At 37.3% G+C, this 27,856-nt stretch overlaps 1 protein-coding gene across 3 annotated transcripts; it reads left to right on the forward strand.

The window, feature by feature from the left end:
- Positions 1-26,939, forward strand: PRPSAP1 (phosphoribosyl pyrophosphate synthetase associated protein 1). Of its 3 annotated transcripts, XM_074224499.1 has the most exons (10): positions 1-248; positions 9,041-9,093; positions 11,939-12,005; positions 13,755-13,927; positions 14,969-15,084; positions 15,540-15,595; positions 16,075-16,220; positions 22,408-22,478; positions 23,474-23,620; positions 24,675-26,939. In XM_074224499.1, the coding sequence occupies exons 1-10, from the start codon at positions 79-81 to the stop codon at positions 24,831-24,833; spliced, it is 1,158 nt and encodes a 385-aa protein (XP_074080600.1). In that variant the 5' UTR covers positions 1-78; the 3' UTR covers positions 24,834-26,939. The 3 variants fall into 3 exon arrangements, with proteins under 3 accessions (XP_074080600.1, XP_074080602.1, XP_074080601.1); XM_074224501.1 differs by lacking the exons at positions 1-248; positions 9,041-9,093 and adding an exon at positions 10,758-10,782; XM_074224500.1 differs by lacking the exons at positions 1-248; positions 9,041-9,093 and adding an exon at positions 10,799-10,916.
- Positions 26,940-27,856: the final 917 nt, after the last annotated feature.

Here is a 27,856-nt window from a genome sequence, read left to right on the forward strand (position 1 = left end):
ACCTCTCCCTCCTGGCTCGGCCCGGCTCGGCTCGCCAGCTCCTCCCGCTCCCGCGCGCAGCCCTCGCCGGGCCGGACGATGCCCAAGAAGCTGCTGCTGCTGCCTCCGCTGTCCGTGTCCTCGACCCTTCGCGCCCTTCGCGCCCGCCCCGCCGCCTCGCCAAGCATGAACGCCGCCCGGAGCGGGTACCGGGTCTTCTCGGCCAACTCCACCGCCGCCTGCACCGAGCTGGCCAAGCGCATCACCGAGTAAGCGGGCCGCGCGGCCGGGGGGCGGGAGACCCGGCTCGGGGCTCCTGCTCGGGCCGCGGAGCCCGCCTTCCCCTTCTGTAAAACTAGGGCACCGGGGCTTTAAATTCGGCTTTTCCGTCTTCCCCGCGGGCCCGAGAGAGGGAAGAGGCGGGTTTGCAAAGGGAGGAAGGCCCCGGGCTGGGAGGACGGGCTTGGGTGTTGTTTCCCCTCGGCCCTGCTGCTGCACTGAGAGTCCATCTGGATGTAAGTTCGGGACCCGCGTCTGCCTTCCTGCCTTGCAGGCTTGGTGTCGATCCGTTTTCCGCGGGAACTTTTCAGGAAAAACCTAGTTTTACCTCCTCCGCTTCTTTCCTACTCGCTTGGAAAAAAAAACAACCCAGGACTAATAGGAGATGGGAATCTGGGTAACTCTTCCGTACCCCCTACAGGCTTCTTGAAGACTCACCACTAATACCAGCACTCAACCATTTTTCCCTCCTTAAGAGTTTGTGCTATCCAAATTCATCCATCTGTGGGAGATCCAGAGGCTAGGACTCCTAGACAGCCCTATTATTCTCCTAATTTCGCAGTGTTAGACCCCTAAGTTCTCAATGAGGTCAGTGCCCTGAAATTTGCTGTCTACTGGGATGATTGGATCATAGAGTTAAAAGCTGGTCTGTATTTTAAGTAATCTAACAACCCTCACCTTAATTTTAAAAGATAGGAAAACTTGTATAATTGATTTGCCCTGCATTTTTTTTTTACTGCATTTTTTGAAGGAAACGTTCTGCCCTCAAACTTATTTGCTTGTGGGGTGATAGGCTCCTTGAATTAAAGCTCATCAGAACCATCAGTTATTTAGTCAAAATAAATGATTTACTCAGTAATTGTATTATTAGTCCTTAATTGGTTCTCCCAAGTAAAAAAGTCATAGAATCCTAATTGTGAAGTCAGGAAATCTGAGTTTATACAATCTCTATAATCACTTAACCCTATTTACCTTCCTTCTTCTATGGCAAATCAGCCTTTCCTGGAAAAGCCAGTGCATAAAGCTCTTGGAGTTACAATCTAAACTAAACAAGAAAATCAGTTATCCCGTTCCTGCTGGTACTCTACCAGATGTTTTTTCTTCCTCCAATCTCCAACAGCACTTCCCGCTACTTTCTGTTGAGGCCCTCACCTTCATACTTTATCACAAAAAAATTGAGACTTAAAAAAATTTTCTTCTGATTTTATCTCACTCCAAGGCTTTATCCCCTTTGATTTTCTTCTTTAACTCCATCTAGTTTCTGATAAAGAGGTGGTCTTATCTAAGAATCCTGATTTCCTTTCTACTCCTTACAAGCACACCTGAGTCATCCGTAGATATTATCCTAACTAGACACATGTTTATTATCTTCCCATCTGGGATTCCACTTAAACCCTTGCAGTCTGACTTTCATTGTAATATCACAGTCACCTGATGTCTCCAAAGTTAATTGTCTCTTGATCTTTTCTCAGTCCTCTTGACTCCTTGATCTCTGCAATATTTGAAATTATTGACCACCTTAGTTTTCTATGTACTCTCATTTCTGTGCACTCTCTCCTGGATCACCTCCTTCCTCTCTGACCAGCCCTGAGTTTCCTTTGATTTGTTAATCCATGTCATCCTCTTTAACTGTGGATGTGTACTAAGGCTCCTGGGTGACTTCTCCCTCACTTGGTGATCTCATCAGTTTCCATCAGTTCTCTTTATTTCTCTCATTCCCAAATTATATATCTAACCCTATTCTCCTTAATTCTAATCAATCATAACATACTGACAATAAGACAACTCCATCTGAATATCTAAAGGCACCTAAGATTCAAGTAAGTGTGGGGGCCAAGATAGAGTGACAGTAAAGAGTGTATAAACTTTTCCTTCATAGACTGAATCTTGATGGGAAAATCCAGAAAAGGTAGTGAGTCCTTTGTCTAGCTTATCTCCAGGTAAAGATTGGGAGATCAGGTGTAGCCCAGTGCCTAGGAAGCACTCCAGCCACTAAGGACAGGCTATGTATCAGGCCAAGAGGAGATCCTAATCATATACTGAGGGAGGCACTGCAACTGGACAGGTACAAACTGGCAGCTTTGTTAGCTGCCATCCAGTTCTGGGTCACAGATCAAAGGTACAAAGACCAAGAAAGGTACCTTCTCTATAGGGGAGTGACATCTTTGGGAAGGGAGACCCTGGACTATGTCAAGGAGAAAGGAAGTTCATAAACTGGAAGCAGTGGTGGCCTGGCCTCATACCCCCAAGCTTACAGCAGTTTTATTTCCAGCATCTAATCTAATTTGTAGAGAAATAACCAGGACATGGAACTCTCATCAAAGGTGAGCATACAGTTCTTCAGCTCTGAATTAGTAGAACTTTCCAACTGGTTGATGGGAGCAGAATCCAGAAACAGTCTATTGTTACTCAGTCCCAAATCCAGGTCAGAAACTTGAAAGATTTAGACTAGGGCGGCCGGAAATCAGAATTTGTCCTGAATGAGACCACTTTGGGAGACTCTGGTCCTCAGGTTGTCCCTAAGGTCCTGGAATAACTCAGTACCCAAGGAAACAGCAACACACCCAGATCTTCCCTCCAGAAGTGCCTTAGCTTTTTTTGTTTTTAAGGGTTTTTTTTCCAAGGCAAGTGGGCTTAAGTGGCTTGCCCAAGGCCACACAGCTAGGTAATTATTGTTTCTGAGGCGGGATTTGAACTCAGATCCTCCTGACTCCAGGGCCGGTGCTCTATCCACTGCAACACCTAGCCGCCCCAGTGCCCTAGCTTTAACTGTAGGACAGGCATGTCCAACCTTTTGACCTAGCACAGCACCCCCACCCACCCACCTCACTCATCCAAGTCATGTGCTTGGCATGGCATCACGTCCCTGAAGTCATGGTGGTCTTTGAAAATAAAGGACAAACAAACATTATTGGCTAGTCTGGCCCTCTTTATCCAACCAACTCCTCAAGAGCTGCATTACAGAATTCAATACTCATTCAACCCACTACCTAGGAGCAAAGTAACATGCTTCAGCACAATTAATAAATGCTACTGGACCCAAGTAGCCCACTTGAATAACTCCTGCTTGGCTATAGTCACTGGCGCTTTGGACACATCTGATCTAGAATAATAAGTTTTCTTATCTCCTTTTCCAAAAATCCTCTTCCCTATTTCTATCAAGATCATTATTGCTAACCTTATAAACTGTAAATCTTAAAATATAGGGTTGAAATAAAATGACAGAAAATATTGTTAGATGTGAAGTTTTCTTAGCTTTACCTTTAATCTATAGGTGGAGGCCATTCTGGTAATGACCATCTCAAGTTGAAGGAGATAAGAAAACTTGTTATTTCTATATATATATTTGTTGTATCCCCCCTCCCCCCATTAAAATGTAAGCTCCTTGGGGCAGCTAGGTGGTTCGGTGGATAGAACACCGGCCCTGGAGTCAGGAGGACCTGAGTTCAAATCTGACCTCAGACACTTAATAATTACCTAGCTGTGTGGCCTTGGGCAATCCACTTAACCCCATTGCCTTTCAAAAAAGCAACCAAAAAAAAAATGTAAGCTCCTAAAGATCAGCAATGGTTTCAATTTTTGTATTCCTCCAATGCATTGCCCTGTGCCTGGTAAATTGTTTTAGTGTCTCTTGATTGATGGATTGAATTGGAAAAATTAAATGATTTTATAGGACATCAAAACTAAAAAGGATCTTAGAAATAATATAGTTTAGTTCTTTGATTTTACAGAAAGGAACCAATCTATTGAAGGTCACCCAGGTAGATTCCATCCCATGTCTTCTGACTTCAATTAAGTTCAACAAACTTAATTTTGTTTAGCCTGCTATATGAAGGACATTCCAGGTAGGTGTTGAATTAGATAAACAGGTGACTCAGATAAACTCTTCCCTTCCAAGAGGAGCTGTTTATACAAAATAGGAGACACTTTCTGACGCAAGAAAATTTTTTCTAATGTCGTCTTGCCTTCCAAATTGCCTTAATTTTAGGGGGAAGCTAGTTAGCACAATAGATAGAGCACTGGCTCTGGAATCTGGAGGACCTGAGTTCAAATTCAGCCTCAGCACTTAATAATTACCTAACTGGGTGACCCTGCTTCACTTAACCCCATTGCCTAAACAAAAAACCAAACAAATTGCCTGAATTTTAGAAGTGGAGTCTAGCCTAATGTAACTTTCATTTTACTTGATCAGGGGAAGTACTTTCCTGCTACTCATCCTTTCTAGCATTTTTGTTTGTTTCTTTAAATTTTCAAAATTAAATTTTGTTTTCAAAAAAAAAAATCAGACTTCTCCCTCTTCCACCCTACCTTAATAAAGTGAGATAAACAAAACCTCTATTGCAAGAGAATTTTTTTGACTTTATTTTGAATTTTACAATTTTTCCCCAATCTTGCTTCCCTACCCCTACCCCCATCCCCCACCAAAGGCAGTCATTAGTTGCAAGAGAAATTTTTGCATTGCTCATAGCTTTAAAAAAATTCATTTGGCATTCTGAATCCAATTAGCTATCAAATTGGTTGGCATGTATCAGCATGAGTTCTTAAGAACTGTTTTTATTCTTGTTTAGTTTTTATCATTGTTCATTCATGTTTAGCCTTTTTTATATGTTTAAATTTGTGTTTATACTTCAGAGTTCCTACTTATTTCTGATCTTTTCATCAGGAATATTTGGAAGGCTTCTATTTCATTAAAGAGTCAAATTTTTTTTCTCCTGTAGCTTCAATTCAGTTTCACTGAGTAAGTTTATTCTTTGTAATAGCCCATATCCTTTACCTTCTTTAATATCACATCCCAACAACTCTGCTCCTTTATAGTGGTAGCTGAGCCCTGTATGATTCTGACTTGCTACTTGGTACTTGATAACTTTCTGCTTTCAGTGATTCTTGAATTTTTTCTCCCCCTTTCATCTGTTATCCAGATCAGTTGTTTTTGTCAAAAACTCCTAAAAGTCTGAATGGATCAAACTTCACAAGATTTTGCTGTAACTTCTATAAGAGGGAAAATTTTGGAATACAATATAAAATATTACATAAAGATTAGCAACCCAGAATAACACTCTGAAAAACTAAACATAACCTGCACAGGGAAAAAAATTGGCCTTTAATAAGAGGACTTTCTAGTATTCTTGATATAAGAACTCAGTAGAAATTCTGAAATGAAAACAGGAGTCAAAAAAATCTAAATAGAAGCCAGTCACTCCATGAAATTGCATGTAGATGTTTTAAAATTCTTATCTTTTACATTTATTCCCTAAACTTCCTTATCATAATTTTTTTATGGAATTTAAAAAAAAATTTGCTCATATTTATCTACTTTCCTCTTTGGACTTGATGAAAAGACTCTAGGACACATATGGAATGAAGGACTGCCCTGATCCTGTTGCTTTTTTGCTGAGGGTAACAAGTGTTGTATTTCAGAATCTCAGCGACAGGCTGGGGACTTGCAAACTTTTAGTACTTCAGAGTGAACTGATTAGTTCCATTGCTCTTGTAAAAGTCTGGGACTTCCTCTTGCTCTGGTGCATAACCTCTCTCTCTCCCTTTTGGAATGCTCTCTTGGGCAACATGACCCTGTGTCTACAGGCATTTTTGTCTATTTCTTTCTGCCAAAAATAATTCTATGTGACTTTTTTTCTTGGATTGCTTCATCAAGATTCATTCTGATACATTTTTTTAGATCTGTTTGGAACAGTCAGAAAGAAACTCACTGTACCATTCCTGCTGCTTTTATCTATTCTCTTTCCATTTTTCTTCTATCATTTGTATTTTTGTTTCTTCCTTTTACTCTTAAAGTCCTTATGAAAGAGGTTTTTTTTTTTGAGATTGTTTTTAATTGTACTTGTATCTATTATCTTTAGGTTTTGCTGCTTAGGCTTTCCTTGAATGTGTGGGGAAGAAGCTTTTTGATCTTATCACATTTGTAGTTTAGATGCTACTACCTTTCTGCCCTTTCTTCTAGAGTAGTGACCTTTGGAGATTGATTCTCTCCCTTTTCTAACAGGCCTGAACTAAGATCTAGCAGTCATCTCTCACTTACTGGAAATTGCGCAGGCTGGCTTGAGACCTCTTTCTGAGACATCCTCATTCAGCTTGCCTGCTGGCATCAGTCTTATTGACTTTGTGATCCTTCTCTCATTGCCTGCAGGCTTTAAGCTCTTTCCTGAATTTAGACAGATTTTCTTTGTAGACTTAACCTTTTAGCACTTAGCAACTTTTGGCCTATTTGCTGGGTTTGCCCTGCTTTCCTTGAGGCAACTCCTCTCTCAGAGCCTACAGGCTTCAAGTCTGTTTACCAGACCACACTGGCTTCCCTGGTAAAACCCTCTGCCAATTTCTGGTTCCCTTATTTAAAGTTCTAAAGCTGACTTGTTTTTTCTGTTATCTAAGGTCCTCTTCATCTTAGGGTATGTGTAGGAGAATTTGAGTCCTATGACCCTTTACATCTTTTAAGGTGTGTGTGTGTGTGTGTGTGTGTGTGTGTGTGTGTGTTTGGTAAGGCAATGGGGTTAAGTGGCTTGCCCAAGGCCACACAGCTAGGTAATTATTAAGTGTCTGAGGTCGAATTTGAACTCAGGTACTCCTGACTCCAAGGCTGGTGCCACTGTACTACCTAGCCACCCCTCCTTTACATCTTTTATCTGGAACTAGAAGCCAAATTCTCAAGAAGTTTACCCTTGTCTAGTTGTCTTTCCCATTCAGGAGGTTGAATGGAAAAGCAGTTTTGCTCTCAGGGACTTAAGGGTATATCTAGAAACAAAATTAGAATTCTAAGTCTTATTTTACTTGTCCTCTTCCCATACATAGGAGTGGTATGGGAAAATATAAATATAGACATGCTATGGAATGTGATAATATAAATGACAGTTCATTTTAAGTTGTCTTTTTTTATGGTATAACAGTAAAATGATGACAGTATTTTTTTAGCCCAGGTTATTGGGCTCTACTGTTGGAGCATAAAGGCCTTTCTTGTTTCTCATTTAGAGATAAGGGATTAAGACTCAAGAGTGCCAATGGCTTCATAGCTGATAGGAGTCAGAGGTCAGATTTGATCCATGCTTTCCTCATGCCAAAGCTAGTTCTCTATCCAGTGTTTCACAGGAGTGAAGAGTATAGTTTCTCATTTTTTACTTTTGGACAATCAACTTCCATTAATCCTTCTTCCCCCCCTCCAAAAAAAGGTCACAAAATCTTTTTCTGATCTCTTTTAAGATTAAAGAACGGACCTGTGATTGTAAATGAAAATAAGAGGTAATGCTTGATCCCTGATTTGTGGCTTTTATCCTTTTCCTTTCCTCTCTTAAAAAATGAGGTCAAATTCTTTCCCTTCTCTCTCATTGTGAGACTTTTACAATATTTAAAGCTCATGTCCTGACTGCAACATTTCTTTCTGGGTTATGGGACTTAGAAATTAGTGAATATTATGCTGCTCATCAAGATGTGGTAGTGAAGTGGAAGAGATGTTGAATAGTGCTTTTGTGCTATCCAGACCCTCCTGACTATCTTCTTTGAGAATTGCCTATGTTCCTTCCATGAATGGTAATGATTCCTCTATCCATGTTTTTTTGCGGGATAGAAGAACTATTTCACTGTACCATTTAAATAAACAAAATCATTCATGCCAACCACATCTATAATTAATGAGCTCAGGCTCTACAGTGAAGTAGTCAGTCTTTATCTTTGAGACCCTGTAAAAAGTATTTATTATTGAATCCTTATGTGAAATTTATTTAGTTTCTATCTGTAAAGATGGATATGTAAGCACATAGATTTGTAGTGTGACACTTCTGGTATAGTAGACAATGTCTTGATTATTAAATCTTTAGTATTTGAAAGTGGTGCTATTGTAGTGACCATTATTTGGTTACCAAAAAATGTAAGATCTCATTTGCAAAAGACCAATTGTCCACATATATGGTAACAAGTAGATTAATTAGAACCTGACTGCAGTTTTCTGAAAGACAAGACATCATTATCACTGGTATATGCAGATTCTCATATTTCTTGACTTTATGAACCTTGAAGTGTGTGTGTGTGTGTGTGTGTGTGTGTGCGCGCGTGCGCGTGTGCGCATTTAGTTGACCATGTGAAAATTGTGAATTTACATCTAGGGAATTCACTTATATTCATGTACTCATTTGTGGTAATGGTTACTTTGCCTGTATCCTCTTTTAAATTGTTTTTAGGATATTCTCTTCTCTATCTTATATATCTAAAACTATCTGATATATTTAAAACACATTAGGAATTAACTCAAATATAATATACTTAGGGCCATTTCCCATTGTAGTCAAAGGATATGAATTTTCTCCATAGTGGTAAACTGTTAACCAGTTGTATGGAAATATTGCTTCAGATCATTAATAGAAAAATGCTTATCAAAACAACCTTGAGGCTTTACCTCACAACCCCACAAATTGACAAAGATGAAAAGTGTTGAGTGGGCTCCAGAAAGACATACTTTTAATAAGGTGTAGCTGTCAGTGTAGCATATTTGAAAGTGGGTTTTATTTTAAAAGTGCCTAAAATGTTTCTGTTCTTTGATCTAGATTTACCACTGGCAGGCATATATTCCAAGAAAGATAGAAATAAAACATGCAAATATGAATAATATTCTTTAGTGATAGCAAAGAACTAGAAACAAGATACTTATTGACTGGGGAATGATGTAACAAGTTATAGTGCAAAAATATGATGGGATATTTGTTGTGTCGTAAGCCAGAAATATAAAAGATTTAAACCAAAAATAAGAAAGAAAAATAATTGCCATTTTCCCCCCCTGCAGACGTCTTGGTGCCGAGTTGGGAAAGTCTGTTGTGTATCAGGAGACAAATGGAGGTGAGAATTTTGCCTTTATTTTCTAGCTTAGCTTAGTTTAGAAATAAGTTTGGTTATCCAACGTTTTTTAGAAGACAATCTCTTGCATAGTTTCTTCTTTGACAATAGGCATAATAAATAGGATCATGATTTTTAGAACTGGAAGGGACTTTCAAGACCTTCATTTTTTACAAGTGAGGAAACTGAGTCTGGAGAGATGAAATTCTCTTATCCAAGGACATAGACAAGGTAAGTAGTAGAGCCTGGATTCAGATTCTATGTTCAGCACCTGTCCTCATCATCTAGGATTACAGAAATGTTTACATTTAGAAAATGTTAGCCTTTTAGCATTGATTCAACAGGCTATGTTTGAGGCATTTTGCTATGGACAGAAAGTTGTAAAAACAACCCAACCCTTGACAAGAAATTGTATTTCAAAGTTACTAAAGATTTTGGTTTGATTATTGGGTATTTCCAAGGAAAGAACTTTTTTCCTCAGTAGAAGAAAAGCAAACCATATGAAAAAAATGTTCCAAATCTCTAATTACAAAAGAAATAGAAATTAATGCAACCGTAGGGTTATACCTCCCATCAAAGTAGCAAAGATGACAAAGAGGAATAAGCAGTGAAATTTTATTTTTTTATTTTTCATACACATTTCCTAATGCATTTTATACCTCCCCCCAACACTTTTTCCCCAAAGAGCATTTCCTGATGACAAAGGGGAAAAAATAGTTCAGCAAAATGAACATCAAAAAAGTCTGCCTTGATGGATCTACAGTGTCTCCTCTTTCCCCAGACAAAGAAGTGGAAGAGGTGCCTTTTCATATCTCTGTGTCATTGTAATTTCACAGTAGTCTGTTTCAATTTCTTGTTCCAATTGATGTTTAATTGCTGTATATATATTGTTTTCCTGGTTTGGTTACCTCATTGAAGCCTTCCCATGCTTCTCTGTATTCATTACGTTGTTGTTTCTTAAAATATAGTAATACTCCATTATGTTCACTTAGCACAATATATGTAGTCATTCCTCAGAAAATAGATAAACTTTGTTTCTAGTTCTTTGATGTTACAGAAAATATTGTTATAAAGAAACTAGCCATTTTATCAGAATTTTGGATGAAGAGATACATTAATACATTCTTCATTAATGGACCTCCAAATTTAATCATTCTGGAAAACAATTTGGAACTGTGCCCCAAAGTCAGTAAATTCTACATGCCCTTTGAATTAGGGATAGTATTATCAGTCATGTACCCCAAGTAGGTCAAGGACAAGTAGAAAGATGTTAAAAAATACAGTAGCGATTTTTGTCAAACAAAATAAATTTGTCATTGGAAATTAGTTAAACATAGTATATTATGATTTTGTCAGAATTACATTCAAAATTGAGTGACTTCAGAGAAACCTTTGACTTCTTTGAACTGCAGTAGAATGAAATGAGCAGGCTCGGAGATTACATCATGCCTTGATATCTGTACTCTTTTAAAGAGGTTTTTTTTTGTTTTGTTTTTTTAGGTTTTTGCAAGACTATGGGGTTGTGTCTTGCCCAAGGCCACACACCTAGGCAATTATTAAGTGTCTGAGGCTGGATTTGAACTCAGCTACTCCTGACTCCAGGGTCGGTGCTCTATCCACTGCTCCACTTAGCCACCCCATTAAAGAGAGCTTTAAAAGACTTCAGAACTCTGATCAAAGTTTTGACCTATAGTGAGTTCAAAAAGACTTGGCAAAGCATACTTCCTACTTGGCAGAGAAGTGATAGACTAGAGATTTGGAATGAAATATACCTCTGTTGACCAATGAATTGATTTGTTCTGCTGAATTCTACAAACTTGTTACAAGTAAGGACTTCTATTCCAGATGGTATAGGTTAGTAGTAGATAATGATACTACAAAAGCACGAATAGAACATTTTTTTTTAAATACAGAGAAGTAAAATGTGGAAGGTATCACAAACTTAATTTTATTGTGTAGTTTTAAAAAGCATGTAACACGAGTTTGCAATGTTTTATTTAGTCCTTTTTCTATGTATAGTAAAATATTTGAATGAAATAGTTGATTAAATTCACGATAAAAATTTAAAAATTAAAAACAAAAAGGGAATTAAAAAGAAGCAGAATAATAGATACCTAATTGTTTACCTTCCCATTTCTTGTAAAGACAATACCATCCTCCCAGTACTTCAGGTTCACCTGGATTCATCACCATCTAACCTTTCCTATATTCAAGCAGTTACTAGGGCTTTATAAATTTCACCTTTATAACCTGTTTCAAACTCCTTCTTCTAAGAAACTCAACACTACTAATGAAGGCCACCTAGAATATTATAATATTGTGGGTCTGCTTGCCTGTAGCCTCTTTGAACTCCAATCCATCCCCTTTTCAGCCCCTAAAAGAGATTTTCCTAAAATGATCTGAACATGTCCCTACTCAGTAGTAAGCTCTAGTGACTTCCTATTACCTCCAAATGCAAAATTCTCTGTTTGGCATTCAAAGCCTTTTCTCAACAAACTAGCCACCTCCTACCTTTCTTACTTTACTCCCCAACATGTACTCTTTGATCCAGTAAGGCCTGGTGTCCTAGCTGTTCCCAAAACAAGACCCTTCATTTTTCATTTTTAAGCATTTTCTCTGGCTGTCCTCCTAGCCTGGAATGCTCTCTATGTAAATTATTTCCCTCTGTAATTATTTCGTATTCATCTGATATATAGTTTGCATTTTATATATATGTTTGCATGTTGTCTTCTCCCATAGATTGTAAGCTCTCTGAGGCAGAGGTGATCTTTTCCCTCTTTTATATACTTTCAGCTATGTTATTCAGACTAAAGATATCTGACTTTAACATTTTTTCCTTGTTTTTCAGAAACAAGAGTTGAAATAAAAGAATCTGTTCGTGGTCAGGATATCTTTATTATACAGACAATACCAAGGTTAGAGCTCACTAATGTCTCTTTCCTTTCAAGAAATTTAGGTTTATTGTTATGTAAATACTTCTTCCAAGATAGAATTTTAGGTGAGCAGCTGTGTGTGCTTATTAGCACAAAATCGACTTCATTGAGTAATTCCTTCTAGTTACTGAAATTCTGCCATGGGGCTTTTTGTTAAACATTGTGCCCAATTACTTCTCTCCCTAGTCAGTCAGTTAGTTCATGTCTATTATCAGAGAAGACCAAAACAGTATCACTATGTTAAAAACAAATTACATTGTGTTTGACTGTGGCAGATCAGACCAATACAAGCTTGGAATGCAACCACAGGTAGATGTGGATCTCCATTTGCTCAGAACTAGCAAAACAATGACACCTTTTATTCTATACCATCTTTTTTCTATAGTCTGAGAATCATCCCTAAACTTCTGCATGTTAAAGAAGTAGAGGGTGCAACAAGTGTGAATTTGCATGCCGGGGTTTACAGCATTCCTAATAACCATTTAGGATCATGTCTCCATTCTGTCTAATATGTTTCCCATAAAACATTTAAAGTTTTACATGACCAGGAAGGCAGCACTTAATGTAATATATCACCAGTTGTTTGAATTAAAAAAAAAATCAAAATCATCAATAAGAAGAAATTCTGTTTAATTCAACTTTTATAGCTGGGGCTAGGAGTACAATTAGAAAATAAAGGAGAAATCACACCTTCACTGAAGCAGGGGTTCTTAACCTTCAGGCAGTGAACTTGTTTTTCAAAATATTTTGATATCTATATTTTAGTATATTGTGGTTCTATTGTAAACTTATTTTTCGCTTTTATAAGCATTCACTGGGAACCATGATACACAAAGGTTAAGAACTTGTGGGCAAGATAGCAACTGACATTCAAATAGTTATTTAGGAAACCAAACTTGATCGCCTCTAAGGTCCCCTGTCATAATCGGGTGATTTGCAAAGATTTGCAAAACTAATACAGAAATTTTTGCATAATTTCATATGTATATTTGATTGCTTACCCTCTCAAAGAGTATAGAGCCAAAGGAGGGAGGGAGCAATAGAATTTGGAATTCAAAATTATAAAAATGTTTAAACAATTTTTGAAAAATGAGAACTGTGGTTTGGCACCAAGAAATGTATGAGCATCCAGTTCCAGGTTGACTATTTCTTCATTGTTTTGCTAACCAGTTATGGTTCTTATCTCCAACATAACCCCTACCTACCCTTATCCCTAACAGTGAGTAAAGGCTTTGCTATCCTTTGCATTTGAGGTAGGCCAGGTTGAGTCACATGGATTATGGTCTACATCATAAATATAATTACTCCATCTCCGTTACCCCCCCCCCCCCCCCCCCCCCCAGAAAACAATACTTGGAAACTTTTCCCTTTAGTGTTGAAGGAACTATTATTCTAATTACTATGGTTTCGCAACCTCATTTCTAACCTTATTTTCTTACTCTAAAACCACATTTCCAACAGTTGTCAATCTTGTTCTTCCAGTTCTGAAATGATCTCCATAGTTACAAATATGCTACCAATCCTTAAAAAACTAGGTATAGGATTCAAATACTAGAGGTTGTTGGTGGTGTTGTGAATTTCAGAAGTTCTTAGCATGAACTGCTAAGTAGAACCCTCAAGAACAGACATAGAACCATCTAGCTTACCATCCCAATGCTTTGGTCAAGAATTGGGATGTTTTTTCAGGATTAAAAAAATGAAAATTCTAATGCTTACATTTTAATGTTTTAGAGATGTGAACACAGCTGTTATGGAGTTATTGATCATGGCCTATGCTCTGAAGACTGCCTGTGCCAGAAATATTATTGGAGTCATTCCTTACTTTCCCTACAGCAAACAGAGCAAAATGAGAAAGAGAGGTTCCATTGTGTGCAAGCTCCTAGCTTCTATGTTAGCCAAGGCAGGTAGGTACAACCAAAAATGGAAGAATAGAAGAATTCCATCACTTTGGCACTCTAATTATTGAAGGTATATCAGAGCTCAGTATCCAGATGGAAAGCTTTTGGAGGTTCCTCACTAACCCCCTCCTCCTCCAAAAAAAAAATCATATGAATAAAGGATTGAATAGGTAAATAAATAAAAAGAATTAAAATGAGTGCTGGTCATTTGCATTGTATCAATCCTTTGCTTAGTTTCTGTAGAATTTATATAGGGTCTTTTTTCTCTCCACCCACATGATTCTCTTGGATTTCTTTAGATATTTGTCTTATTTTGCTAAGCCTTTTGTTTATTTTTACTTTTTGACCTGGTCTCGTCATATATTTCTTTCTGTTATGCTATTTTGTTCCTGTCAAGGTTTTTTTTTTCTTTTGATGGTTATGTGACTGAACTTTTAAAAACAACCAAAAATTTCCATTCCACTTGCATTCTTTTTTTTTTTAACTGAGATAGCTTATTTTATTTTCCTAGCATTATTTTGCTTTCATTCCTTTCAGTCAGTTTTTTTTCTACATCAGACAAGCAGGAATAACAGAATTTATGGTTAAACCTATAAATCACTTTACATTTGATGTTTTCATCTTACTATTCCCCAGTTTGCTATTCATTCACTGCTTGACATTCTTTCTAATTATCTTTTAGTCAAACTAGTGTCATCTGCATCTCTTAGTGTTTCAGTATATATTGATCCATTACTTAAATTTCTTCTTTTATCTTCTCTGTTCTTTGCTAAGTTTTCAGGAACAAGTTCAGACAAACCCTAAGTAGGAGCAAACTAATTTTGCTTCTCAGTTCGGCCTGGTGCATCCTTTGTGTCAATAATTCTCATTGAGGTGATGTTAAAAGGACCTGTGTGTAACTGACTTGTTGAAGCCATCTTTGTTGAGCTACGAGCATCATTCGCCACTCTTTCCCTCAGGGATCCTTAGTTTAGACCTCAAGATGTTGACCAGTATATCGCTATTTGTAGGTGAGAACATTTTAATTTTTTTGTTTTAAAATTTCAGGTTTAACACACATTATAACTATGGATCTTCATCAAAAGGAAATACAAGGCTTTTTCAGCTTTCCTGTGGACAACCTTAGAGCATCACCTTTCCTACTTCAGTATATCCAAGAAGAAGTGAGAAAAATCTTCTCTTATGCCAACTAGCAAAAACATAGTTCTCTTTAAAATATTATGTTGCTTTTTTTTTTATCTGGTGTAGGATTTGAACATCTGAAAGGCAGAACAGATAATGTTTCTCACAGAGGTGTCTTCTAATTACTTTAGCAAAATATAAGCTGACTCAGCCTCTCCATCAACAAGCAGATAAGAAGCTTCATGGTATTTATAGGACAAAAAAGGATTGTCTTTTCAGCCTATTTGGTGATCTGCTTAGTCTTTCCAAGCATAAAGATTCATAATTTATTTTTATCCCATGATATAAATAATTTGAGTTTTTAAAAAAGTTGTTCTTTAGTTGTCCTGGTGTTTTGTTTTGTTTCATGTAATTATTGCATCTGATTTTTAAAATCAAATTCAGTGACAAAAATCAATGATATTTTTATGATGCTTTTTTTTCCTTCCAAATTCAGATTCCAAATTACAGAAATGCAGTCATCGTAGCCAAGTCTCCTGATGCTGCAAAGAGGTAAATTAGTCAGAAATGAGCTATCTCTATTGCTCCCTTTTATCAGAATCTAGCTTTAAAAGAACTCGGTGACTCTTATACTATAATCAGTCAGGTTTTGCTATAAGTAGGTTTTTTTCAAATTGGCACCTGCTATTTCCACCCTTTAAAGAAATTATTGGGGTTTTTTTGAGAGTATTTAAGTTCTTCAAAATTCTTAGGAATAGCAAAGCAACTGGAACAATGAACATTTTTCTGACTTTCTTTTTCAAGATAGTTTCTCACCTCTTTCTCATGGAGATGGGTGGGCAGGCAGTGGTTATTGTTTCATAATACTGAAGAAAGAGCAATATTAAAATTAATTTAAGACTTTACTGAACCCACAACACGAATGTGGTTTGTTTTTTTAATGTAGCACCAAAAGAATCCACCATCTTAAGATATATTCAAATTGATTCTTAGGGTTTTTTTCCATAAATATTCTTGGGTTTTTTCCCTAGGGCCCAGTCATATGCTGAGAGACTTCGCCTGGGTTTAGCTGTAATACATGGAGAAGCTCAGTGTACAGAGCTGGACATGGATGATGGAAGGCATTCTCCTCCGATGGTCAAAAATGCCACTGTACACCCTGGTCTTGAGTTGCCCTGTAAGATTATCTTTGTTTTTACATCTTTTGAAGGGTAGTATTTATGTAAGAGTCATTGGACCCCAGGGTATTAGGAGACATTACTTTCTCTTGCTGGACCTCTGTTTTCTCTTCAGTAATTTGAGAGGATGCTGACCGCTGGTTCTGATCTCTATGGTCCTTTCCAATTATGTGGTTTTATCACTATGAATAGCCCTATAGTGGGAAACAGTAAGTAAGTCTCAGTTTTACAGTCATTTGACATACATTTGAAGGAAGTATGAATAAATCAGTATAGATAACATTCTGCACTTTAAGAGCAAGATATTAAAATCTTAATCATATCACATCTGTTCAACACTGTAGGCAAGTACAAATAACACATTAATCATGGCCTAGCTATAGACTGTACTTTTAGGGATGCCCAAAGGTAGTTAGACCTCCAACATACTTGTTTCATAGTAAGTGCTACCCAAAAACCCCAGTTGACTTTCATTCTAATACTATATCGAAAGCAAAGTTATCTCTTCAGAGGCTTTTCACTGTTGTTTTTTTGTTTGTTTTTTGTTTGATTCCATGTTGCTCCTGTGTTTCTAGACTTTTGCCTACTACAGGACTGTTCTTACATTTTATAAGTGAACTGTTCCACAGACCTCTGAGTTAAAAAGGAAAGGAGAAGGCAGCTAGGTGGCGCAGTGGATAGAGCACTGGCCCCTGGAGTCAGGAGTACCTGAGTTCAAATCCGGCCTCAGACACTTAATAATTACCTAGCTGTGTGGCCTTGGGCAAGCCACTTAACCCCATTTGCCTTGCAAAAAAAAAAAAAAGGAAAGGAGATAGGAAGGGAGCTACATAAAGGCTTGTGAGCTGCACAGGATTAAAGGACAGTTTAAGCATAGGTCTGAACAGGTAGATGAGAGAAAAGGTCTCTCCCAGGAAGTCTCAAGCCAAACCCAGTTCAGATGCAATAGCAGTTCTCTCTGCTCTTCTGTTTTCATTTAAGGAGATATTTTTTAGGTTTAGTGGTTTTTTTTTTTTTTGTTTTTTGGTGAGAGGGGAGGCTACAAATCACTGAGAAGAGGGTATTTTTTATTGGAATGAGGAGTTCTTTTAGAATTTTTTTGTGTGAAGTCGTTTGCCTAATACAACTTTATATAAAACAAGAACTGTCTATATAGACTTTTTAGTTAAGTCTGTTTAAAATAGTTTAGTAAGTAGAGAAAACATGGGAACACATGGAATACCTACCAAATGGATATTTTTACTATGTAAACATTGATATACATACATACATACATACATATATATATATATATATATATATATATATATTTTTTTTTTGGCAAGGCAGTGGGGTTAAGTGACTTGCCCATGGTAGGTAGGTAATTATTATATATCTGAGACTGGATTTGTACTCAGGTCCTCCTGACTCCAGGGCCAGTGCTCTATCCATTGTGCTACCTAGCTGCCCTATCTCTATACATTTTTCAATGAATTCATTTAGAGGAAGCAAAATTCACAGTGGTGATGATAGTAACTTTCTTCTCTGTAAAATTACGTACATGGTTTATTACCACAGTTACTACACATGATGAAATTCTGTTTTGACTGGTTATTCAGGTTCCAGTTTTTCACAGCATATCATAACTTAAAGATGCTATGCTTTATATATTGGCAGTAGTTGAAAAACTTCCAAATAGCATAACCTTGCAATTATGCTTTCCAAAATTAAGTACATTTCAATACCAGTTGTTTCTTGCCTCTTATGTGAAACAATTTACTGATGGGTAAACTTTTATTTAAAATTTTTTATTTAAGGCAGTGGGATTCAATGACTTGCCCAAGGTCATACAGTCAATTATTAAGTGTCTGAGGCCACACTTGAACTCAGGGACTCCTGACTCCAGGGCCACTGTGCCACCTAGCTGCCCCTATGTGGGGTGTTTTAACCAGATGAGTTTGCACTCTGTGCAAGAAGACATGTTTAATATAGCATGTGGCAATGTTCTTACCCAAGTATATCACAGTTCTTTCTATACCTGTAAACTTAACATGAAACCATCAGTGTAGAAGAGCATTTTATTTGAACTTAGAACCTACATTCAAATTCACAGACCTTTATTTTAAATACCATTTCGAACCTTTTTTGATTGTGAAATATTTGTCTCTTGAGTCTCAGAATTCTCATCTATGGAAAGTCAGTTCAGCTGAGGGTGTTGTGATAACCTTTCTCTTTCTTCCATATTCCCAGCCTTAACAAATCTATTTTGGTAATATGATCGATTATTAGTTTGTTTTGAAGATCTTCTTTGATGCAGTGTAAATAAATCTTCCTGGATATTCTCTTCTCCCTTCCTCTCCTTGCTCTTCCCCCTGCCCCTCTTTAGTTCTTATCGTTGGACTTGGAAACATTCTTCTGCTTTTGGAAACTATAAAACCAACCATGACCTTTTATTCTCTTAAAAAGTTAGTTATCCCAAACTGTGCTGTAGTAAAAGACTTCCAGTCTTTGTTATTTAATATGTATACAGTCACTGGAAAAAGAGAGGATAATGTTTCCAAATCTGCTGCTCAGATGTCGTCATGCCTCCTTGTCACATTTGTGGCACAAAATTAGGTTGGAATGTTGCACTTTATAGCAACCCCTAGTTCAATATAAAAGATTATTTCTTGTTAGAGACAGAATAAGAAATGTAAGCATTATTACATCGTTAATATGGATCTGTCTCAAATATACAACTGTTGCTGGAAAGGCATTACTTAGGTAATGATGTGTTCATGTTTATAGTCACTCCACTTACTCTGATTGCTTTACTCTTTATTGAGCATAATTGAGACTAGAGGTTATTTCTAATTAAGAACAACAATCTGCTGTAGACTGGTCTAGTTCATTATAAACATATACAAGATAGCTGTGTGGCCTTGGGCAAGCCACTTAACCCTGTTTGCCTGGCAAAAACCTAAAAAAATAAAAAAAAATAAACATATGCAAGTGGTGAATTTTAAGTTTATGGAAGGGATGATAGATGTCATCGGGGCTCATGTTTTCTGACTTTGTTTTTATTTTGCCTTTACCTGATGCTGTGGCAGGCTTTGGTCTGTTCTTGATTTCTAGGTGTTTTTGTATCTTATTTAGCATCAGACTTTTGGGGGGCATAGTTTTATATTAAGTTATAAATGCATCAAGTTAAAATGGATGAGAAATGAAAAAACTTCCCCCCTTCATCTTCTCCTCGTATGTTAGTAGGGCAGGCATTTCATGCAAGTCTAATCTAATCCAAAAGCATTTATTTGATTTTAAAGATGTGATGAGCTTTGGACCCAGCATAGCAATTTTTGACAAGAATTAACCTTCCAAATTAGCTTTATTCTTTTAAAAGATTTTCATAATGAAATAGCAGAATTAAAGGAAATCTTAAAAGAATAGCTTCTGGTGGTTCTTCAGTACTTTTTTTGTTTGTGGCATTTCTTTAATCCTATACCACACTATTAAAAACAACTATCCATAATATCCATAATTTTTTATGTGAAATGCCTATTGATTCCCTCTACTCTTTATTTTTGTTTATAAAAGTTATTTTGAATAGTTTTGGGAATTGTCTTAACCGATTTCTTTTATTTCTTTTTTTATTTTTATTTTTTTAGGTTTTTTGTAAGGCAACTGGGGTTAAGTGGCTTGCCCAAGGCCACACAGCTAGGTAATTATTAAGTGTCTGAGACCGGATCTGAACCCAGGTACTCCTGACTCCAGGGCCAGTGCTTTATTCACTACGCCACCTAGCCGCCCCGACCGATTTCTTTAAAACATGTCAAGTTCTTTTGGGAGGAAGCCATTTGGTTGCAACTTTGCTTTTGATTTTCACCCTATTTTTGAATTTTAAAAATATATGCAAATTGGGGGGGGTTATCATTTTTTAATAGAAAATTACCCATGGAATTGGCTGTCATGTTTTTTGCATCACAGTGGAACAAAGTTCCACTTCTGCTGGTATTTGATGTGGTGTTTGGTAGATGTTGGCTTGCAATTTCTTTCTTATTTTGCAGAGAAAAAATGATCAAGAAAAGGGATCTCATCTCTTTAAGAAGCGGGTAGGTCAATATAACTACCTACCTGTGTGGTTTATCTTAAACATAGAATTAAAGGAAAGACAATAACTGCTTTGGTTGGTAGCTTTTCCCATTTTAAAATAATATTAATATATAGGAACTTTGGGGCTTCTTGGCCTCAATTACAGGAAATAAAATTAATCTTGGTAATTTTATTCTTGAATAGGAAGTTAGGAAATATGTTAAATTTGCCAAGCTTCTTTTCAGCTCATTTACTGTTTTCAACTAACTTCTAATCACTGAGCTAGAATGTAAAATGGAATTGAATTCAACTCTTATAATCTCTTTGGTAGTAAGAACAGAGCCCCCAAAGTTCAATGACTTGTGTGAATACAGTCAAAATATTTCACTTAACTTTGAAATCAGAATTATTTTTCAATCTTCATTTGTTTTATACAAGGTCAGAACTTGTTCTAAATTTGTACACTATTTCTATTACAGATATTTTATTCTAAGTAGAACTGATTCTTTCTTAGAGAACTTTCAAATTCTATTATTTAGCCCTTATGAGAAAACTTTAGTTTTTTTGTTTTTTGTTTTTTAAGGATTCTAGTGTAGTTCTTGTTGGGTGTGACTGGAATTTAGAATATGATTTTTGCCTCATAGATGCAGTCAGGATCAGCCACATCAATCCTTCTCCTGGCTTGTCTCCTTGTTAATTTTCTGACTTTGAATTGAAAGACAGTTTATATATATGGGAATACTCTTTTTTTGTTCATTTAAATTTTTTTTTTAATTTTGCAAGGCAGTGGGGTTAAGTGACTTGCTCAAAGTCACACAGCTTAGGTAATTATTAAGTGTCTGAGGCCGTATTTGAACTCAGGTCCTCCTGACTTCAGGGCTGGTACTCTTATATGGGAATATTCTTAATAAATTCTCAAATTTTCTAAAGAGTTAGGCTTTCACACAGATTAAAACCTATAAGATCCATTCTGTTGCGTCTCTCTCAGATCATGAGTTTACAGGGTTAGATAATGTCCATAATTTATTATTGAGGGAGTCAAGATGGTGTAATAGAGAACTAGCCTCACCTGGGTTTAAGTGCCATTTTTGATGCATACTGACTGAGACTGGGAAAGTCCTTTTACCTCTCAGCTCATAGATAGGAGATGCAGAAAAGATGTCAATCTTTCTTGCTAGGGGAAGTTGCTCACACAGGAGTGAAATCAGAGGCCTTTAAAAATTTATGAATGGGCTGGTCAGTCTTCTCTGACCAAGGTTGCTTGGCTATTCTTTTATCTTTATCTCTCTCTCTCTCTCTCTCTCTCTCTCGCCCTTCCCATATCTTGTAATCTTTTTAATAAGTTTTTGTTTTATTTCCCCCAAAAAAATTTATGAATGGCATCGAGTAATATAGAAATTCAGATCAAGTATGTAAGACCACAGGAGGACCTGGAGCTTTCTCTCCTTTAGTCTCTTCCCAGTTAATGTGAGATAGGGTTTGTAAAAAGGAGAGGGGTAGAGATTTAAATTCTATAGAAGAGGGGTGGCTAGGTGGCACAGGGCACAGTGGATAAAGCACTGGCCCTGGAGTCAGGAGTACCTGGATTCAGATCCGGTCTCAGACACTTAATAATTACCTAGCTGTGTGGCCTTGGGCAAGCCACTTAACCCCATTTGCCTTGCCAAAGAAAAAAAAGAAAACCTAAAATAAATAAATAAATTCTATAGAAGGGCATATTGCCTGACCTTCCCTTTGTCAGGCTCTTCTCCATCTGCTCCTGTTGAGCCCTTGTAGTCTTGCCTCTTGCTCTGTGGTCTGTCTTCCTGTCTTGATCCAAGCCCCCCTGCCTTCCTCATGAAGAACTACTTTTCTGAATAGCTATAATCCTCAAACCAACTGAACTGAAGATTTATAGAAAGAATTCTTTCATCCTGAGAAGTCTTGCAAAGTTTCTGATCCCAATGTGATCCTTCTGTGTTTTTCTGGCTCTTGACATCCTGGGATCATACTATATTTCATAGAGAAGCTTGAGAATCTTACTCCATGTCAAAACAATTTTATGAACTATGTTTTTGCTTATGTGTCATATGTTTGTGTGTATGTGTATATATATTTATATTTTCTCATATATAAATGTTAACTTTTGTTTTTTCCTAGTGATGATGGCCAAAGAAAAACCACCAATCACTGTAGTTGGAGATGTTGGAGGGAGGATTGCCATCATAGTGGTATGGAATCCTTAATCATAGCAAACAGGTTAAAAACACTTTAAAGTGTAGTTGCAGCAGGATGACACTGCTACCAACACATGTCGGTAGAGTTCATGCTTTTGATCTTTTTCAAATCATGATTTTATATATATATATATATATATATATATATGTTTAATATATTTGTTTATTTTGGGTAGGGCAATCAAGGGCTTGCCTAGGACCACTCAACTAATATGTATTGTGTCTGAGGCCCAATTTGATCTCTGGTCCTCGTGACTCCAGGGCCAGGGGTCTGTACCACCTAACTGCCATGGATTGAGTATATTTGAAATAATGCCTCCAGTCTGTCACCAAAACTAGTAGAACAATTTTTGTGATGATTGTCAGGGCCAGAATGTAAATTGTACCCAGGAAATGAGGCAAAAATAATCTCAAAATGACATATTTGAGCCTATGATTTGCCACTGTTATTTTAACTACCTAAACTAACTGGCCAAAGCAGTGCAGTATTTAATAATAAATGTTTTATCACAGAAGTAAGCCAATTCAGATTCCTCTTTGGATAATGCCATTTATTTCAGTTGTGCATTCATCTACAGTTCTACTTAGAATTTCTTTGCTGTAGCACAGTCTTGTTTCCTTATTGGGGATTTCTTCTGTTGTTGTTCCAATGAACTTGCTTTATCAACAACTTGAGAGATTCATAGCTTAACTGAAATCCTTCTGCTGCTTGGGCTGCTAAGACAACCGCATACATGCTTGTTACTAGTTCTTCATGTTCATTCTTGGCTTAGGGTTGTCATTTGGTTGGAATAGTCAGAATAATTATAATCCCATAACATAAACTGAAATAATCTGCATATAGAAATAATTTTTATTTCCTTAATATTATTCTCTCAAAAAAAAGGAAGGAGTGAAATTGTCTTTCCTTTAAATTTTTCAGGTAAACCTCAGGAATAGGTTAAAACAGTAGGCAATAACTTTCTACTTCTGTTCTTTTCTCCCCCCAGGATGATATCATTGATGATGTAGAAAGTTTTGTTGCTGCTGCTGAGATACTCAAAGAACGAGGTGCCTATAAAATTTATGTCATGGCCACGCATGGAATCTTGTCTGCAGATGCACCTCGTCTAATTGAGGAATCATCCATTGACGAAGTATGTCTGTTCTTTTAAGTGGTTGGGGCACCTTTACTTCTGCTGATTGCTTTTGCTGTTCACAGAAAAAACAAAAGCTACAAGCCTAATATTTAAAAAGCACATAAAATTAGAGAATACTAGAGCTAGAAATAAAAACATTGCAGATTTGACTCCTTGGTTTCACAATTGAGGAAACTCGATTTCACATGAGTTGATGGTCCAGGATTAGAATCCAAATCTTAGGGCCTGGAGTACAGTGTTGCCTGTTTTTAAGATAATTATATAGGTATATTTATATAGTTGTGTACAGTGTGAATGTTACATTCACAGGCACCCTGCAGGTTGATATTGCAAGAATGAAATTGTGAATTTTCTCATTTCATGGATTAGTGAAATTGAGGGTTAGGGAGGTAAAATAGTTTGCTCAAAGTTTATCAGTAAGATTCAACCCTGGGTCATAGTGATTCTTCCTAGGACACTAAAAAACGTGGCTTTTTTTTTTTTATCAGGAAAACGTATTTTGGAATGTGATCAGGATAATTAGAAAATACCAGCAGAAAACAAAAACTTGTTTTCTTAGCTTTATGAACACTTCCAGGTGTTTACTTATAACATCTCTGGAAATACGATTTTTCCCAATTCAAGTTCACCAGAGTACATCAAAAATATTTAGACAATTCATGTTAGCATTCCAATTCTCAGACTCAGTTGAATTAGTTATTTAGAAATGACTTAAGGACATGAGAAATAGCAAAAGGCCCTTTAAATCTGACGTTTTCGGGGAGGGTAGGTGGTGTAGTGAATAAAGCACTGGCCCTGGAGTCAGGAGTACCGGGTTCAAATCCAGTCTCAGACACTTAATAATTACCTAGCTGTGTAGCCTTGGGCAAGCCTACTTAACCCTGTTTGCCTTGCAAAAAAATAAAACAACCTAAAAAAAATCTGACATCTCCTCCACCTTTTTTTTTGTTATTAAAATTGCCGCTCACTTTGTGAACTCTGTTTTAAAATGAAATTTCTTTTAAGAATTGAGTTCAAAATCTGATGCTTTTCTGTTATTGTTTGACTCTAGGTGGTAGTGACCAACACTGTTCCTCATGAAGTTCAGAAGCTGCAGTGCCCCAAGATAAAGACTGTTGATATCAGTTTGATTCTTTCAGAAGCAATAAGGAGAATTCACAATGGGGAATCCATGGCTTACCTATTTAGAAACATTACTGTAGATGACTAAAATCCAGGTTTGCTTTTATTCTGAGGCTTTTGAGAAAAAAAGGCATGGTCATCAGTTATGTACATTAAATGTTTCTTTTTGGGAGAGTTTTCTTGGAGTGGAGGTGGAAAAGCAAAAGAAAATTAAATTGAGCTTATGCTAGAAACTTTCTTTGCTATATGGCGAAGTATTGACAGAGATGATGAAAAAGGAATGAATCAGCAGGCTGAAGGATCTTGTACCAATCCAATCCTTTTTATTTAAACTATTAAATCCTGTGCTTAAAATGAATTCATTTCAGAGACTTCTCTGGAACTATTTAAGAACCCAACTAATTGGTTAATTTCTTGGAAAATGAATGTTACCTTGAAATTGCTTTTCCAAACAGAATGCTTACCTATAGTGTTTATGAACCAAGTATCTGTTTCCTTAAGAAAGGATTAAGCAAGAAAGTGAAATTTCATGGGCCTAAATATACAGTTTACATGTGGGGTATGAGATAGTAGAGTGATATCAAGATTGGGCTGTCACCCTACAAATTAGGTAGCTTGATCTTGATCTTTAACCCCCCTGTGCTCTACACTGAAGTTAGTAGTACATGGCAGCATGAGGTGGGGGTGAAGTGTGTTTTACATCTGCCCATCTCATTTAATGTCCTTTCCCAACCAATTATGTGAATGAAGGATATGTGTTTTGACTACTTGGGACTAAAATGATAAATTACAACATTACAAATTGCAAGGCAATAGGAGATTAAAAACCTTTATTTGCTCACAATGACTAGGTGTTATGTGAAATATATAGATGCTTTTGCCTATACTAATCTTCCATTCAAGGGCTAAGCATCTGTTAGAAGATGAGAATAGAGCCTTATTCCTAAGCATCACTGATCTAGAACCCATTCCATTTCATTCATATTTGAGAATTAAGCATAAATCGACTCTTGGGCAGTCACATGTTTCTTCCAGCATGAAGGTTTTCTTTCCTCTTTAGTAAGATCTGAACCTTTCAGATAAAACTTTAGCCAGTTTAATTTAGTTTTTCCATTGTTGCCTTATACTACTGAACCTGACTGTCCTGAAAATAGATGTAGAATTTGTTTGGAAAGACTAAGGATATAAGAAAAGAAATAACGTTTGGATGGAGCCCTAGGTCATGTAGGCCTTTAGAATTAACTGTGTAATGTTAAATATTTTACCCCCTCTGGATGGGTCCATCTCTTCCACTGTAAGGTATGGACTGAGATCCTTCACCTTCTAGAATCTGATGGATTTACAGAATTTTGCATTTGATTCTAATAGTGGTAAACATATTCTGTATTGGAATACAAAATTTTCTTGTGGCCAAAATGTTTTGTCGCTTTTGTCAAAATCTGTCATCTGGAAGACTGGTTTCAGTAATTCTACAGAAAAAAAATCAAACCATGGTTCTTCAAGGGTTCGTTCAAGTCTTATCAAGTTAACTGAGTTAGCCTATTTTATAATTACTACCATCTTAACCTGCTCATCAGTAGCAGGTGGAATAAAGAGACTCAGTCTTTTGAGTTAACATGTTCTGACTCACCAAAATAGTGCAAAAGTCCTTTAAAATAAGGAACTCCAGCTGCATTCTACAGTAGTTTAACAACTGGATTTGGAGTAAAAAAGCAAACAAAATTCAGGTTCTAGTGCCATCTACCATATTTTTGTTCTTCCAGCAAGTCACAGGTTACCTTTAAGTCTTAGTTTTCTCATTTTCAATGTAAAAGGATCAGACTAGATTTCTAAGAACTCCAGCTATAATCCACTTGAACAGTCATGGTTAAGTCTGAAATGCCAAGCTTCATCTTTATTAGCAGTAGAATTGGGTCATGACTAAAGTACATCTTTGATTTTAGAGAAATCTAAATTTAGATCACTTGCAAGCTTACAGATCTTCTCTGCCACTCCTGCCTCCATAAGTGAAACACCTTCCACTTCTACTACCACTACCACATCTCCCCTTTTTTTTTAAACCGGTAGGAATCCTTAACCCTTTTTGTGTCATGGACCTCTTGGCAGTCTGAAGTTGGGGAGAGGGTGGGGGAAACCTAATGTTTCTAAGTTTGTAAAAAAAAAAATTGGATTATAAAATAAAATAATCATGAAATGCAGTTGTCAAAGTTTTTTTTTTAAGTTTATGGACCCCAGATTAAGAACTGGGGTACTAGCCTGGGTAGAGTGCTGGACTGGGAGTCAGACCCCAATTAAAGTCTGACCCTTGTACGTTAACTGTGTGACTCCTGGACCTTTAAGTGGTTCATGCCTCAGTCTGTAATATGAGACTAAAGGGGCATCTAGAAGGTGAAGTGGATAGAGCATGGACCCTGGAGTCAGAAGGACCTGAGTTCAAGTCCAGGGTTAGACACTTAATACTTCCTTAGTTGTGTGACTTTGGTCTTGTCACTTAACCCCATTGCCTTGCAAAAAAAAGTTAAAGTGTGAATAAATATAGTATCTGCCTCCTATCTTATTGTGAGGATGGAATTCAAAAATTCAGTTTGTTAATATTAAACTGATTCCTGCCAGTTCTATGGACCAATCCTGCCGCTTATGTTAGAGGTTTCAATCGAAAGCCATTCTGGGGGAACCCTCTGACTACGCTGACAGGTGGTCTGGAAAGGAATCCAGAACCTTCATTGTTTAAAAGCACTAATTTCTCGAGTCAGATGGCAATTACCGGTTGGGGTGCTGGACTCGCTGGTTGAGAACATCAACAGAGAGTGCTTGGGGGGGGTCCTTGGAACCCCGCCATCCTCGGCCTCCCCTGCCTCCCTCGGGGGTCGCCGGGCCTGAGCCTGAATGGCGAATTCTTCCCTGGAACCCGAGGCGAGCCGGGCTTTTTCTGCCGTTACCGAGCAACCACAATTACCAAAAGAAGAACCCCCCAAAACAAATGTCCCGCGGGACGTTGGATCTTTGAGAGGAGTGGAATTGGGGGGAGACCAATGGGAGGCGGGGGGTGGAACGCGGGGCTGGAAGGCTGAGGCGCGGCTGCGGCGGCGCCGGGGTCTAGTGGGTCCGGGA

This window comes from Macrotis lagotis, chromosome 2, assembly GCF_037893015.1.
Source record: "Macrotis lagotis isolate mMagLag1 chromosome 2, bilby.v1.9.chrom.fasta, whole genome shotgun sequence".
NCBI lineage: Eukaryota > Metazoa > Chordata > Mammalia > Peramelemorphia > Peramelidae > Macrotis > Macrotis lagotis.